Source organism: Oryctolagus cuniculus, chromosome 7 (genome assembly GCF_051225735.1).
Source record: "Oryctolagus cuniculus isolate XC-2025 breed Fujian yellow rabbit chromosome 7, ASM5122573v1, whole genome shotgun sequence".
NCBI classification, from domain to species: Eukaryota; Metazoa; Chordata; class Mammalia; order Lagomorpha; family Leporidae; genus Oryctolagus; species Oryctolagus cuniculus.
Genome location: NC_142873.1, coordinates 125,436,290 through 125,451,227, shown reverse-complemented (window position 1 = coordinate 125,451,227; position 14,938 = coordinate 125,436,290). Strand labels below are relative to the sequence as shown.

Genomic DNA, 14,938 nt, shown 5'->3' with positions numbered 1-14,938 from the left:
GAATTACAGACCAATATCCCTGATGAACATAGATGCAAAAATCCTCAATAAAATTCTCGCCAATAGAATGCAACAACACATCAGAAAGATCATCCACCCAGACCAAGTGGGATTTATCCCTGGTATGCAGGGATGGTTTAATGTGCGCAAGACAATCAATGTGATACACCACATTAACAGACTGCAAAAGAAAAACCATATGATTATCTCAATAGATGCAGAGAAAGCATTTGATAAAATACAACACCCGTTCATGATGAAAACTCTAAGCAAACTGGGTTTGGAAGGAACATTCCTCAATACAATCAAAGCAATCTATGAAAAACCCACAGCCAACATCCTATTGAATGGGGAAAAGTTGGAAGCATTTCCACTGAGATCTGGGACCAGACAGGGATGTCCACTCTCACCACTGCTATTCAATATAGTTCTGGAGGTTCTAGCCAGAGCTATTAGGCAAGAAAAAGAAATTAAAGGGATACAAATTGGGAAGGAAGAACTCAAACTATCCCTCTTTGCAGATGACATGATTCTTTATTTAGGGGACCCAAAGAACTCTACTAAGAGACTATTGGAACTCATAGAAGAGTTTGGCAAAGTAGCAGGGTATAAAATCAATGCACAAAAATCAACAGCCTTTGTATACACAGACAATGCCATGGCTGAGGAAGAACTTCTAAGATCAATCCCATTCACAATAGCTACAAAAACAATCAAATACCTTGGAATAAACTTAACCAAGGACGTTAAAGATCTCTACGATGAAAATTACAAAACCTTAAAGAAAGAAATAGAAAAGGATACCAAGAAATGGAAAAATCTTCCATGCTCATGGATTGGAAGAATCAATATCATCAAAATGTCCATTCTTCCAAAAGCAATTTATAAATTCAATGCAATACCAATCAAGATACCGAAGACCTTCTTCTCAGATCTGGAAAAATTGGTGCTGAAATTTATATGGAGGCACAAGAGACCTTGAACAGCTAAAGCAATCTTGTACAACAAAAACAAAGCCGGAGGCATCACAATACCAGATTTCAGGACATACTACAGGGCAGTTGTAATCAAAACAGCATGGTACTGGTACAGAAACAGATGGATAGACCAATGGAACAGAATAGAAACACCAGAAATCAACCCAAACATCTACAGCCAACTTATATTTGATCAAGGATCTAAAACTAATTCCTGGAGCAAGGACAGTCTATTCAATAAATGGTGCTAGGAAAATTGGATTTCCACGTGCAGAATCATGAAGCAAGACCCCTACCTTACACCTTACACAAAAATCCACTCAACATGGATTAAAGACCTAAATCTATGACCTGACACCATCAAGTTACTAGAGAACATTGGAGAAACCCTTCAAGATATTGGCACAGGCAAAGAGTTTCTGGAAAAGACCCGGGAGGCACAGGCAGTCAAAGCCAAAATTAACTATTGGGATTGCATCAAATTGAGAAGTTTCTGTACTGCAAAAGAAACAGTCAGGAGAGTGAAGAGACAACCGACAGAATGGGAAAAAATATTTGCAAACTATGCAACAGATAAAGGGTTAATAACCAGAATCTACAAAGAGATCAAGAAACTCCACAAAAACAAAACCAACAACCCAATTAAGAGATGGGCCAAGGACCTCAATAGACATTTTTCAAAAGAGGAAATCCAAATGGCCAACAGGCACATGAAAAAATGTTCAAGGTCATTAGCAATCAGGGAAATGCAAATCAAAACCACAATGAGGTTCCACCTCACCCCGGTTAGAATGGCTCACATTCAGAAATCTACCAAGAACAGATGCTGGCGAGGATGTGGGGAAAAAGGGACACTAACCCACTGTTGGTGGGAATGCAAACTGGTCAAGCCACTATGGAAGTCAGTCTGGAGATTCCTCAGAAACCTGAAGATAACCCTACCATTCGACCCAGCCATCCCACTCCTTGGAATTTACCCAAAGGAATTTAAATTGGCAAACAAAAAAGCGGTCTGCAGCCTAATGTTTATTGCAGCTCAATTCACAATAGCTAAGACCTGGAACCAACCTAAATGCCCAGCAACGGTAGACTGGATAAAGAAATTATGGGATATGTACTCTTTAGAATACTATACCGCAGTAAGAAACAACGAAATCCAGTCATTTGCAACAAAATGGAGGAATCTGGAACACATCATGCTGAGTGAAATAAGCCAGTCCCAAAGGGACAAATACCATATGTTCTCCCTGATCGGTGACAACTGACTGAACACCAAAAAGGAAACCTGTTGAAGTGGAATGGACACTATGGGAAATGGTGACTTGATCAGCATAGCCCTGACTGTTAATGAACAACTTAATACATTATCCCTCTTAGTAGTTTTTTTGTCTGTTCTACTTAATATGACTGGTTTAATTCTGTAATTAATACACAGTTATTCTTAAGTGTTGAAATTTAACTGAAATGTGATCCATGTTAAACATAAGAGTAGGAATAAGAGAGGGAAGAGATATATAATTTGGGACATGCTCAAGCTGACTTGCCCCAAATGGTAGAGTTAGAAACATACCAGGGGATTCCAATTTAATCCCATCAAGGTGGCATGTACCAATGCCATCTCACTATTCCAAGTGATCAATTTCAGTTCACAATTGATCATAATGAAAGGACTAAGAGTCAAAGGGAGCACATAAACAAGTCTAGTACCTGCTAACACTAACCGATAGAATAAATAAAGGGGAGAGTGATCCAACATGGGAAGTGAGATACTCAGCAGACTCATAGAATGGCAGATGTCCTAAATAGCACTCTGGCCTCAGAATCAGCCCTAAAGGCATTCAGATCTGGCTGAAAAGCCCATGAGAGTATTTCAGGCATGGAAAGCCAAGACACTCTGGCAAAAAGATCTCTGTGAGTGAGATCCCAGTGGAGAGAACAGGTCTTCAAAGAAGGAGGTACCTTTCTCTGAAGGGAGGAGAGAACCTCCACTTTGACTATGACCTTGTCTAAACAAGATAAGAATCGGAGAACTCAGAGGGCTTCCATAGCCTTGGAAACTCATGACTGGAGCATAGGGAGATTACTGATGCCATAGACAGGAGTGTCAATTGGTAAAGTCAACAATAGGAGTCACTGTGCACTTACTCCTCATGTAGGATCTCTGTCCTTAATGTGCTGTGCATTGAGATTTAATGCTATAACGAGTACTCAAACAATATATTTCACTTTGTGTTTCTATGGGGGTGCGAACTGTTGAAATCTTTACTTAATGCATACTAAACTGATCCTCTGTAAAAAAAAAAAAAGAAAAAAAAAAAAAAGAAACTATCAACTCCCAACTTGACTCTCACTGGGATTAAACATGAGAATAGGTCTGATCTGATTTCATCATCATTTTAAAAAAATCATCTATTATTTTTCACTTTATGTTTCTGTGTGGGAGCAAACTGTTGAAATCCTTACTTAATGTATACTAAGCTGATCTTCTGTATATTAAGATAATCGAAAATGAATCTTGATGTGAATGGAAGGGGAGAGGGAGTGGGAAAGGGGAGGGTTGTGGGTGGGAGGGACGGTATGGGGGGGAAGCCATTGTAATCCATAATTCGTACTTTGGAAATTTATATTCATTAAATAAAAGTTAAAAAAATAAAAAAAAATTATCCCAAAATTTTCACAATTACCAACTCCATCTCAAAGATAGTGTTCATATACACACTGAAATTGAATGAAATTTATATGTACATATGAATTATTTTGAGAAGAGAATCAACTTTGTTTGTTTTGCATCAGCCTCTGAATAAAATATGTCACCCCTCAAATTAAAAATATCCTGAATTATTTCCTCCTCTAGGCTTCAAGTGTAGGGAGATCAGCATACTACATTAGGTGATGTGGCTGGATTTTAGGGGGGCAAATAAAGTAATTATGGAATATCCGAATTTTGTAGTTAAGCCCATAAAATTCAGGAGGTTGTGGCGGAGGTGATGCCATCCATGCTGTATGACAAAGTCACAGCTGGAGGAGGGAGAACTCTGCAAAGCCCCTAACTGAAGGGAAGCCATCGTCTCTGTTGTTTTTATTAGGTTTAATAATGATGTAGTCTTTGGGTCTGGGTATGGGAATCTTGTTACCAATGTAAGTGAAATTGTTGCTTCTTACAAAAGAAAAATGAGTTACAGGAGGTGACTGGAGAAATAAGAAGGGAATGTCCTAAAATTTGTCTAGAACAAAATGTTATTAGGAACATGAGTAATGAGGAGTTCTGTGAGAAAATAGAACAGAAAGAGCATGCAGGTGCTTGTTCCCACAGACCCCCGCTTGCCTTACACAGGAGTGTATGATGAGAATGGTAGGTACGTAGTTAATATTACAGCAAGTGGATTGATGTACAACCACTGCCATTCTTACAAAGGTTAGGACGTTACGCCCCTGCTTGGAAATGTAGAACAAAGGAACAAGGAACTCTTACATTAGGCAATGGAATAGGTTTTATAAAAAACACAGCTGTTGGGGTGTGATTTACCTTTAGAAAAATAGGATATAATCATTAGAACTTTCTCCATACAGTTTAAACCTTATAAAATAAATAGATTAACCTATAAAACCTTAGACTTTTTGTCTAGCACCTTTAGATAGTTAAGCAAGTTTCTTATAGCTGACGCATCTACTATGAATAGAGAAAAGATTAATGGGAAGGTTACAATGAGGCCATGAAAGGAAAATGCAACAAAAGAAGACTAACAGAGAAAGATTATGCATAGACTATCACTTGTGATGTGTTCTTTATCAGAGAGAAAAAAGGCTTAGGAGGAAGAAAGCTTAATGAAAAATATGTGTCAAAAGAGTATAAAAGAAACCTATGAGATGTAACGGCAGAATGATGCCTTCCTTTGCTGCCTAAGCCATTTCTCCTCTTCTCCTTTCTTTGCTGACGCATCCCCTCCTTCCGGACCCCTTGGACCTGCCGAGGCTGGACCGCGGCAAGGTTGGAATCCAATTCCTATGACATGCAGCCCAGGTGTCAATTGTTTCTGTATTTCAGACAACTATTATTCCTCTTTGGCTAATTGGAGACTGGGCACTGGGGAAAGGAGGTATTTTCAGAAAGTTCTCATCCTCTAACCCCACATACCTCTTTCTTTTAGATGCAACCAGCTAATAATTGGGATGGTTACAGTCATTGAAGCAATGACTATAATTATTCCCACAAACCAAGGAGAAAAGTATTTCCAGAAGTCACCCGAGGAAAAAGAAATGCCATAATCATCAGCTGTTGGTGTGGAGACACTTTGGGTCCTGGAAAAGTGTACCAAAAAATGATAACGATAGTTTGATGCCAGTCCCTCATTCATTTGGAATAGATCTAGGCTTAGGTCTGAAGTATCAGGGAAGTGTTAGTAACAGGGACATGAAGCAGAGCTCTTTCTAGGATGGGACAAGTTCAAGGTTTGGAGGAAAGCAGTGTTTTCTCTCTGTCCATCTCCCATCAATCAATGGGCCTCATTGGAGAGCAGGAGACAAAGTTATGTGCTGGTCATGGTCCTCTAAATGCACCTGGGAAAGGCTGAGGGAAGGATAGTTCTAGACAACTCTGAACTGCCCAAGAGATCATTTGAGCATTAGATTCAAAAATCTTGTGAATTAAAGGATCTTTAAACAACATATTTTAAAATTCTTACTTAGCGTGTTTCATTGTAGCTTCTTTTGCTATCTAGTCACTCCATGAAAACCTGCTATGATGTGGAACCTACTACCAGAGGTGGTGGCCATTCCTCTGCTGGAGATTGGAGGCACAGGTGAACTTGGTGATTTAATTATGGGATGCAGGCGCTCATGTGCCTTAAGTTCAGTCTGGAAACCTTTACTTGCTGGTTGATGGAGGTTGGATACTTAACATTGGTTGATTAATTTCTGCATATGGAATATTGGGTAGAAATTAATATTTAACTCAAAGTATATTATGGAAGATAAATCCATTAGTAAGCATAAAAATATTTAATATTGGGTTTGTCAACACTAAAAATTTAATAAAATTAGCCTTTAATGGTGATGTGACAATTCTAGTTATAAAATTCACTCTGCATCCATTCTAAATGATTGACAAACACTTTGTAGATAAAGATAAATAGAATATTAAAAGATTATATTAATTCAGTAAGGAGCATTTGAAAAACTGAGAAAATCTCCTGGCAAAGCTTTCTGATTATAAATCTCCAAACAGCTGTTTGAGAAATGGTAACGGTTGTTACATATGTGGCCTTAGAGTGCTTAGTAAAGTAAAAGATCCACAGAAGTAGATTTGTAGTAAAAAAAGAAAGTGCATTAAAAGATATAATGAGGCAGGGAAATTGTAAAAAAAGAAATCTCAACAACTTGGATAGTGTTAATAAGTAAACAGAAAGGGAGAAAGAGAAAGAGAGAGAGAGAGAGAGAGAGAGAGAGCACGTTGGAGACACAGAGATCTTCCATTGGCATAGTTCTCCCCAAATGCTCACAACAGCCAGGGCTGGGTCAAACCAAAACCAGAAGCTGAGATCTCAGTCTGGGTTTCTCATGTGGGTTACTGGGTCCTAACCACAAGAACCACCACCTGCTGTCTCTCAGGCTGCACATCAGCAGGAAGCTGAAGTCAGGAAAGAGCAGGACTTGCTCCTGAGCACTCCAACAGGGGATGCAGGCATCCCAAGTATCATTATTTTATTTTAATTTTTGAAAGGCAGAGTGGACAGTGAGAGAAGAGAGACAAAGGTCTTCCTTTTCCGTTGGTTCACCCTCCAATGGCCGCTGCGGCCAGCGCACTGCGCTGATCTGAAGCCAGGAGCCAGGTGTTTCTCCTGGTCTCCCATGGGGTGCAGGGCCCAAGCACTTGGGCCATCCTCCACTGCACTCCCGGGCCACAGCAGAGAGCTGGACTGGAAGAGGGGCAACCGGGACAGAATCCGGCACCCTGACCGGGACTAGAACCTGGTGTGCCGGCGCCACTAGGCGGAGAATTAGCCTACTGAGCTGCGGCGCCGGCCTAAGTGTGTTAAATTTTAAAAAGCCTTTCCAGTTTGCTTGGAAATCTGTCACCACAGAATAAGAGGGTTGGGCCTTGACTGAGGTACAAGGAGGCCCAGCTTTCAGACAAACAGCATTGCCAGCAGCCCCAGCGATAAGGGAAGGATATGTAGGACCCAGGGATGGGTAGAGGGCTCACGTCTAACATATGTGCAAAGAGCTTAGAACTTCCTGAGCAGACAGGCTTCAGAAGTAAGGGTCCTGCAGCTTCAGCTTGTACTTCTCACTTCGTATCTCCAACCCTTTTAACCTACTGACTTTGCACTCTGACTTGGAGCTTAACACTCGGCACCATGGTGAAGACCACCAACACAGCTAGACTGGCAATCAGAATCATTTTCCAAGTAGAGTTCCATGGAAATAGTTTATCTGAGAGTCACAAATCACATCACTTGGAATGACAATGCATCCAAAGCATATTTACATTCATGACCCCATCACTCTGGAATACCACACCAAGGTCAGTGTGGGACGTGCATGATTGGATGGGTGAAATTAGGGTAGGGGGTAGTGTGGGGTTGGTGTAATTTGGTGTGAGACTGGCATAAAGAAGAACCTTTATTCCTTCCCATTTATTCTGGCTCAAGTTTTTCCTGACAAAAGGGAAGAGAGGGAGCAAGCTTTCCTAGGTCTCAGAACAGGTTTCCAGGGGACTATAATAAAGTCAGTCTGAATGTAAGCCTTTAGTCCTTTTTCTAAATTATCAGTACTACTACAGTCCTTAATTCTCCAACACGCTTGTTGTGTTTGGCATTAATCTTCCCAAATACATTCAGGGAGATAGAAGTTTACATGACCTTTCCTCCCTGATATGAACAAGTATCTGCTTTAATCTACTGGTTTGTGCATGATGGGCATGGATATCTGTCATTTTGCCTGGGAATCTCTACCCTGTAACATTATAAAGCAATCAATTGGGGCCGGCTCCATGGCACACTAGGTTAATCCTCCACCTGCGGTGCCGGCATCCCATATGGGCGCCAGGTTCTAGTCCTGGTTGCTCCTCTTCCAGTCCAGCTCTCTGCTGTGGCCTGGGATAGCAGTGGAGGATGGCCCAAGTGCTTGGGCCCTGCACCTGCATGGGAGACCAGGAGAAGCACCTGGCTCCTGGCTTCAGATCGGCGTAGCTCTGGCTATTGTGGCCATCTGGGGACTGAACCAACGAAGGGAAGGCCTTTTTCCTGTCTCTCTCTCTCACTGTCTGTAACTCTACCTGTCAAATAAATAAATAAAAAATCTTTAAAAAATTAGAAACAATCTAATCTCATCAGGAGCATTCCATTTTGTCCCATACTGCTGACCAAGGAAATGAACCTAAGAAGCCACTGTAGAGTCAGTCAAGAGTCTCATCAGCCCATTTATTTATTTTTTTAACTTTTATTTAATGAATATAAATTTCAAAAGTACAGCTTATGGATTACAATGGCTTCCCTCCCATAACGTCCCTCCCACCCGCAACCCTCCCCTTTCCCACTCCCACTCCCCTTCCTTTCACATCATGATTCATTTTATATTCTCTTTATATACAGAAGATCAGTTTAGCATACATTAAGTAAAGATTTCAACAGTTTGCTCCCACACAGAAACATAAAGTGAAAAATACTGTTTCAGTACTAGTTATAGCATTAAATCTCAATGTACAGCACACTAAGGCCAAAGATCCTACATGAGGAGTAAGTGCACAGTGACTCCTGTTGTTGACTTAACAAATTGACACTCTTGTTTATGGCATCAGTAATCACCCTAGGCTCTTGTCATGAGCTGCCAAGGCTATGGAAGCCCCCTGAGTTCACTGACTCTGATCATATTTAGACAAGGCCATGGTCAAAGTGGAAGTTCTCTCCTCCCTTCAGAGAAAGGTACCTCCTTCTTTGATGACCCGTTCTTTCCACTGGGATCTCACTTTTGGAGATCTTTCATTTAGGTTTTTTTTTTTTTTTTTTTTTTTTTTTTTTTCCCCCAGAGTGTCTTGGCTTTCCATGCCTGAAATAGTCTCATGGGCATTTCAGCTGGATCCGCATGCCTTAAGGGCTGATTCTGAGTCCACAGTGCTCATCAGCCCATTTAAAATATGCCTGGTGTAGGTCGGCACCGTGGTTCACTAGGCTAATCCTCAGCCTGAGGCACTGGCACTCTGGGGTTCTAGTCCTGGTCGGGGCGCCGGATTCTGTCCCGGTTGCTCCTCTTCCAATCCAGCTCTCTGCTGTGGCCCGGGAGTACAGTGGAGGATGGCCCAAGTGCTTGGGCCCTGCACCCCGTGGGAGCCAGGAGCACCTGGCTCCTGGCTTCAGATTGGCACAGCGCGCCAGCAGCAGCAGCCATTTGGGGGGTGAACCAACAGAAGGAAGACTTTTCTCTCTGTCTCTCTCACTGTCTAACTCTGCCTGTCAAAAAAAAAAAAAGAAAGAAAGAAAGAAAGAAAGAAAGAAAGAAAGAAAGAAAGAAAGAAAGAAAAAGAAAATATGCCTGGTGTAGTCTAAACCTGGAGTGGGTTGGTGTTTTCAGTGCATGGAATTAATAGGACTAAGAGCCCCCTGGCTTTAGAACCAGTCCTATATCCATATATGCTCCTTCACTCCACAACTCAATGAGCTCAAAAAGACCACTGCCCAACTCATAAATCAGGCAAGAAAAATTCCATGCGAGATTAAATTTGATCATTAGAGTTTCATTATCATGATTTTTTGATCCTAGACATGTATTCTGACAATCAGTGAATGGAACATAAGATCTGTCTGAGATGTCTCTGTTTCCCAGGAATTGTAACCCACTGCCCTGAGTTTGTGTTAATTAAAATTCTTTAAAAACATGCTTTAAAAATGCACATTCACATTAATTTCATGGACAAGCAGAAACACTGATTGATGCATGTATATTTTCCTGAAGTTTGCAAGACATCCATGTGGTTTTATCACAATCATTTAAGAAATCAATTATGTACTTTCAATTTTTAGAGTTGGGGGTGTGTAAGAGACAATAAACATCATAAATACGTTATACAAGAGGTACAAATAAAATAGTGCCATGTAAAAAAGAAAAATTAAAGAGTTTGAAGTGATAGAGACTCTTGGGTGGAGACCTGGGAGTCCTAGGGGCAAGCTGGTTTGTCCAGGTAGACCTTAGTTAGAAGGTGAGAGCTGACGATAAGGAAGCTCATGGAGTTTAAGGCATTCTAGGAATTAAAACCAACCACACTGAAGACCTTGAGGCAGGAGCCTGGCTAGCATGCTGGGGAACAGCACAGAAGGCTGTGTACAAAGGAACGCATTACAATATGGAGTCAGAGAAACAACATCATGAGGTGTTTGACTCCATCAATGGGGAACAATTGTGGGGTCTTGAACAGAAGGTGATGCTTTGTGCTTTGTTTGTACAATGAGTCCTACACTCTGCACATTGAGAATATATCATGGTGAACAATACTAAAAGAAGGGAACTTTTAGGAGGATATTGCCAACATTCAGACCATGAGGGATGATGTCTCAGACTGGGATGGCAGTAGAAAGGTGGTGAGAAGTTGGCGAGACTCTGCATGTGTCTTTAAGGGAGAGCTAGTATTGGTATTTTAACAGAAAGGGGAGTAGAAAACAGAGAAAAGAATGATTTTAAGGATTTTGTTTTGAGAAGCTGAAAATACAAAGTATATTCAATTTGAAGGGAATCGAGATTTGTTTGTGATGTGTTGGTTTGGGATATTTATTAGACTTCTATGTTGAGATGTTGGGATTTCAGATAAGAACACTTGGGGAGAGTTCTGGGCAGGAGGTATAATCTGAGGATCCACCACCATAGGGATGGCACTAAAGACACGGGGCAGAATGAAGTCACAGAAGAGAAACTACTCAAGAACACTGCACTGGACTCCAATATAAAGAAGGCAGAGAACAAAAAACTAAATGTAGCAAAGAAAACAAGCAAGATGATGAATAAAGTCAAGAGAAAGTATTGTCTTGGAATAGAAGTGAAGAAAGTATACTCATTTTTCTGATTAGTTTATAAATCATGTGGTGGTGGCCATCATTAGAAGCACAGGCACACAAGTCTCACCTGATAGAATCAGGCTCGCCCTTTACTCTTGACCAGTCACAGGGTTTCTAAGGCAGCAAGTGACATTCCTGTGGGAGCTGTCAGTCAGGAGGAGGGTCATCTTCATGTTGAACAACTTGTCTCTACCCTGTGAGTAGGATTTGGATGCAGGTGGAATGATCTCTCTGCTGTCTCTCCATTCCATCTGAGGCTCTGGGAACCATCCTTCTGAATTACACTCCACTGTAACATCTTTGATATTGGGAGGATATACAAGAAACTGTATTTCTAAGCTTGCTGCTGGTTGGAAAGAAAGAGGAAGAGCAGTATTTTAGGTGAAGGGATGGGAAACCAAACAGAGAAATAAAAGCCATCCTCTACATGGACCAGGACATGCCTATTTGTTTAATTGATTCATTCATTCACTTAAAAATATTTATTGGTTATTTACTAAGTCTAGGAGATAGGTTATGTCTTTGGATTAAAATAATGAACCCAAAACACCCTCAGATCTCATGAAATGTATGGTTTCATGGTTTTTTTTTTTTATCTTTCATTTAATGAATATAAATTTCCAAAGTACGACTCATGGGTTACAATGGCTTCCCCCCCATACCGTCCCTCCCACCCACAACCCTCCCCTTTCCCACTCCCTCTCCCCTTCCATTCACATCAAGATTCATTTTCGATTATCTTAATATACAGAAGATCAGCTTAGTATACCTTAAGTAAGTATTTCAACAGTTTGCTCCCACACAGAAACATAAAGTGAAAAATAATAGATGATTTTTTTTTAAATGATGATGAAATCAGATCAGACCTATTGTCATGTTTAATCCCAGTGAGAGTCAAGTTGGGAATTGATAATTTCTTTCTTTCTTTTTTTTTTTTTTTACAGAAGATCAGTTTAGTGTACATTAAGTAAAGATTTCAGTCGTTTGCACCCCCATAGAAACACAAAGTGAAATATACTGTGTGAGTACTCGTTATAGCATTAAGCCTCAGTGTACAGCACGTTAAGGACAGAGATCCTACATGAGGAGTAAGTGCACAGTGACTCCTGTTGTTGACTTTACCAATTGACACTCCTGTTTATGGCATCAGTAATCTCCCTATGCACCAGTTACGAGTTTCCAAGGCTATGGAAGCCCCTTGAGTTCTCCGACTCTTATCTTGTTTAGACACGGTCATAGTCAAAGTGGAGGTTCTCTCCTCCCTTCAGAGAAAGGCACCTCCCTCTTTGAAGACCTGTTCTTTCCACTGGGATCTCACTCACAGAGATCTTTTTGCCAGAGTGTCTTGGCTTTCCATGCCTGAAATACTCTCATGGGCTTTTCAGCCAGATCCGAGTGCCTTTAGGGCTGATTCTGAGGCCAGAGTGCTGTTTAGGACATCCGCCATTCTATGAGTCTGCTGAGTATCTCACTTCCCATGTTGGATCACTCTCCCCTTTATTTATTCTATCGGTTGGTGTTAGCAGATACTAGACTTGTTTATGTGCTCCCTTTGACTCTTAGTCCTTTCATTATGATCAATTGTGAACTGAAATTGATCACTTGGAGTAGTGAGATGGCATTGGCACATGCCACCTTGATGGGATTGAATTGGAATCCCCTGGTATGTTTCCAACTCTACCAATTGGGGCAAGTCAGCCCGAGCATGTCCCAAATTATACATCTCTTCCCTCTCTTATTCCCACTCTTATGTTTAACAGGGATCACATTTCAGTTAATTTTCAACACTTAAGAATAACTGTGTGATAATTACAGAATTAAACCAGTCATATTAAGTAGAACAGACAAAAAAAAAATACTATGAGGGATAATGTATTAAGTTGTCCATTAGCAGTCAGGGCTATGCTGATCAAGTCACCATTTCTCATAGTGTCCATTTCACTTCAGGAGGTTTCCTTTTTGGTGTTGAGTCAGTTGTCACTGATCAGGGAGAACATATGGTATTTGTCCCTTTGGGACTGGCTTACTTCACTCAGCATGATGTGTTCCAGATTCCTCCATTTTGTTGCAAATGACTGGATTTCGTTGTTTCTTACTGCGGTATAGTACTCTAAAGAATACATATCCCATAATTTCTTTATCCAGTCTACCGTTGATGGGCATTTAGGTTGGTTCCAGGTCTTGGCTATTGTGAATTGTGCTGCAATAAACATTAGGGTGCAGACCGCTTTTTTGTTTGCCAATTTAAATTCCTTTGGGTAAATTCCAAGGAGTGGGATGGCTGGGTCGAATGGTAGGGTTATATTCAGGTTTCTGAGGAATCTCCAGACTGATTTCCATAGTGGCTTGACCAGTTTGCATTCCCACCAACAGTGGGTTAGTGTCCCTTTTTCCCCACATCCTCGCCAGCATCTGTTGTTGGTAGATTTCTGTATGTGAGCCATTCTAACCGGGGTGAGGTGAAACCTCATTGTGGTTTTGATTTGCATTTCCCTGATTGCTAGTGACCTTGAACATTTTTTCATGTGCCTGTTGGCCATTTGGATTTCCTCTTTTGACAAATGTCTATTGAAGTCCTTGGCCCATCTCTTAAGTGGGTTGTTGGTTTTGTTTTTGTGGAGTTTCTTGATCTCTTTGTAGATTCTGGTTATTAACCCTTTATCTGTTGCATAGTTTGCAAATATTTTTTCCCATTCTGTCGGTTGTCTCTTCACTCTCCTGACTGTTTCTTTTGCAGTACAGAAACTTCTCAATTTGATGCAATCCCAATAGTTGATTTTGGCTTTGACTGTCTGTGCCTCCCGGGTCTTTTCCAGAAATTCTTTGCCTGTGCCAATATCTTGAAGGGTTTCTCCAATGTTCTCTAATAACTTAATGGTGTCAGGACGAAGATTTAGGTCTTTAATCCACGTTGAGTGGATTTTTGTGTAAGGTGTAAGGTAGGGGTCTTGCTTCATGATTCTGCACGTGGAAATCCAGTTTTCCCAGCACCATTTATTGAATAGACTGTCCTTGCTCCAGGAATTAGTTTTAGATCCTTGATCAAATATAAGTTGGCTGTAGATGTTTGGGTTGATTTCTGGTGTTTCAATTCTGTTCCATTGGTCTATCCATCTGTTTCTGTACCAGTACCATGCTGTTTTGATTACAACTGCCCTGTAGTATGTCCTGAAGTCTGGTATTGTGATGCCTCCGGCTTTGTTTTTGTTGTACAAGATTGCTTTAGCTATTCGAGGTCTCTTGTGCCTCCATATGAATTTCAGCATCATTTTTTCTAGATCTGCGAAGAATGTCTTTGGTATCTTGATTGGGATTGCATTGAATCTATAAATTGCTTTTGGGAGAATGGACATTTTGATGATGTTGATTCTTCCAATCCATGAGCATGGAAGATTTTTCCATTTTTTGGTATCCTCTTCTATTTCTTTCTTTAAGGTTTTGTAATTTTCATCGTAGAGATCTTTAACGTCCTTGGTTAAGTTTATTCCAAGGTATTTGATTGTTTTTGTAGCTATTGTGAATGGGATTGACCTTAGCAGCTCTTTCTCAGTCATGGCATTGCTTGTGTATACAAAGGCTGTTGATTTTTGTGCATTGATTTTATACCCTGCTACTTTGCCAAACTCCTCTATGAGTTCCAATAGTCTCTTAGTAGAGTTCTTTGGATCCTCTAAGTACAGAATCATATCGTCTGCAAAGAGGGATAGTTTGACTTCTTCCTTCTTGATTTGTATTCCTTTGATTTCTTTTTCTTGTCTGATGGCTCTGGCTAAAACTTCCAGAACTATGTTAAATAGCAGTGGTGAGAGTGGGCATCCCTGCCTGGTGCCAGATTTCAGTGGAAATGCTTCCAACTTTTCCCCATTCAATAGGATGCTGGCTGTGGGTTTTTTATAAATTGCTTTGATTATATTGAGG

General features: G+C 40.7%; 1 protein-coding gene across 1 annotated transcript in view; it reads right to left on the bottom strand.

The window, feature by feature from the left end:
* Positions 1-14,938, bottom strand: part of LOC100354698 (selection and upkeep of intraepithelial T-cells protein 1-like) — a 151,913-nt gene that overhangs the window by 31,448 nt on the left and 105,527 nt on the right. The window contains 3 exon segments of the mRNA XM_089299399.1: positions 5,113-5,276; positions 7,295-7,409; positions 11,088-11,366. Coding sequence (XP_089155525.1) covers positions 5,113-5,276; positions 7,295-7,409; positions 11,088-11,366 — 558 coding nt within the window.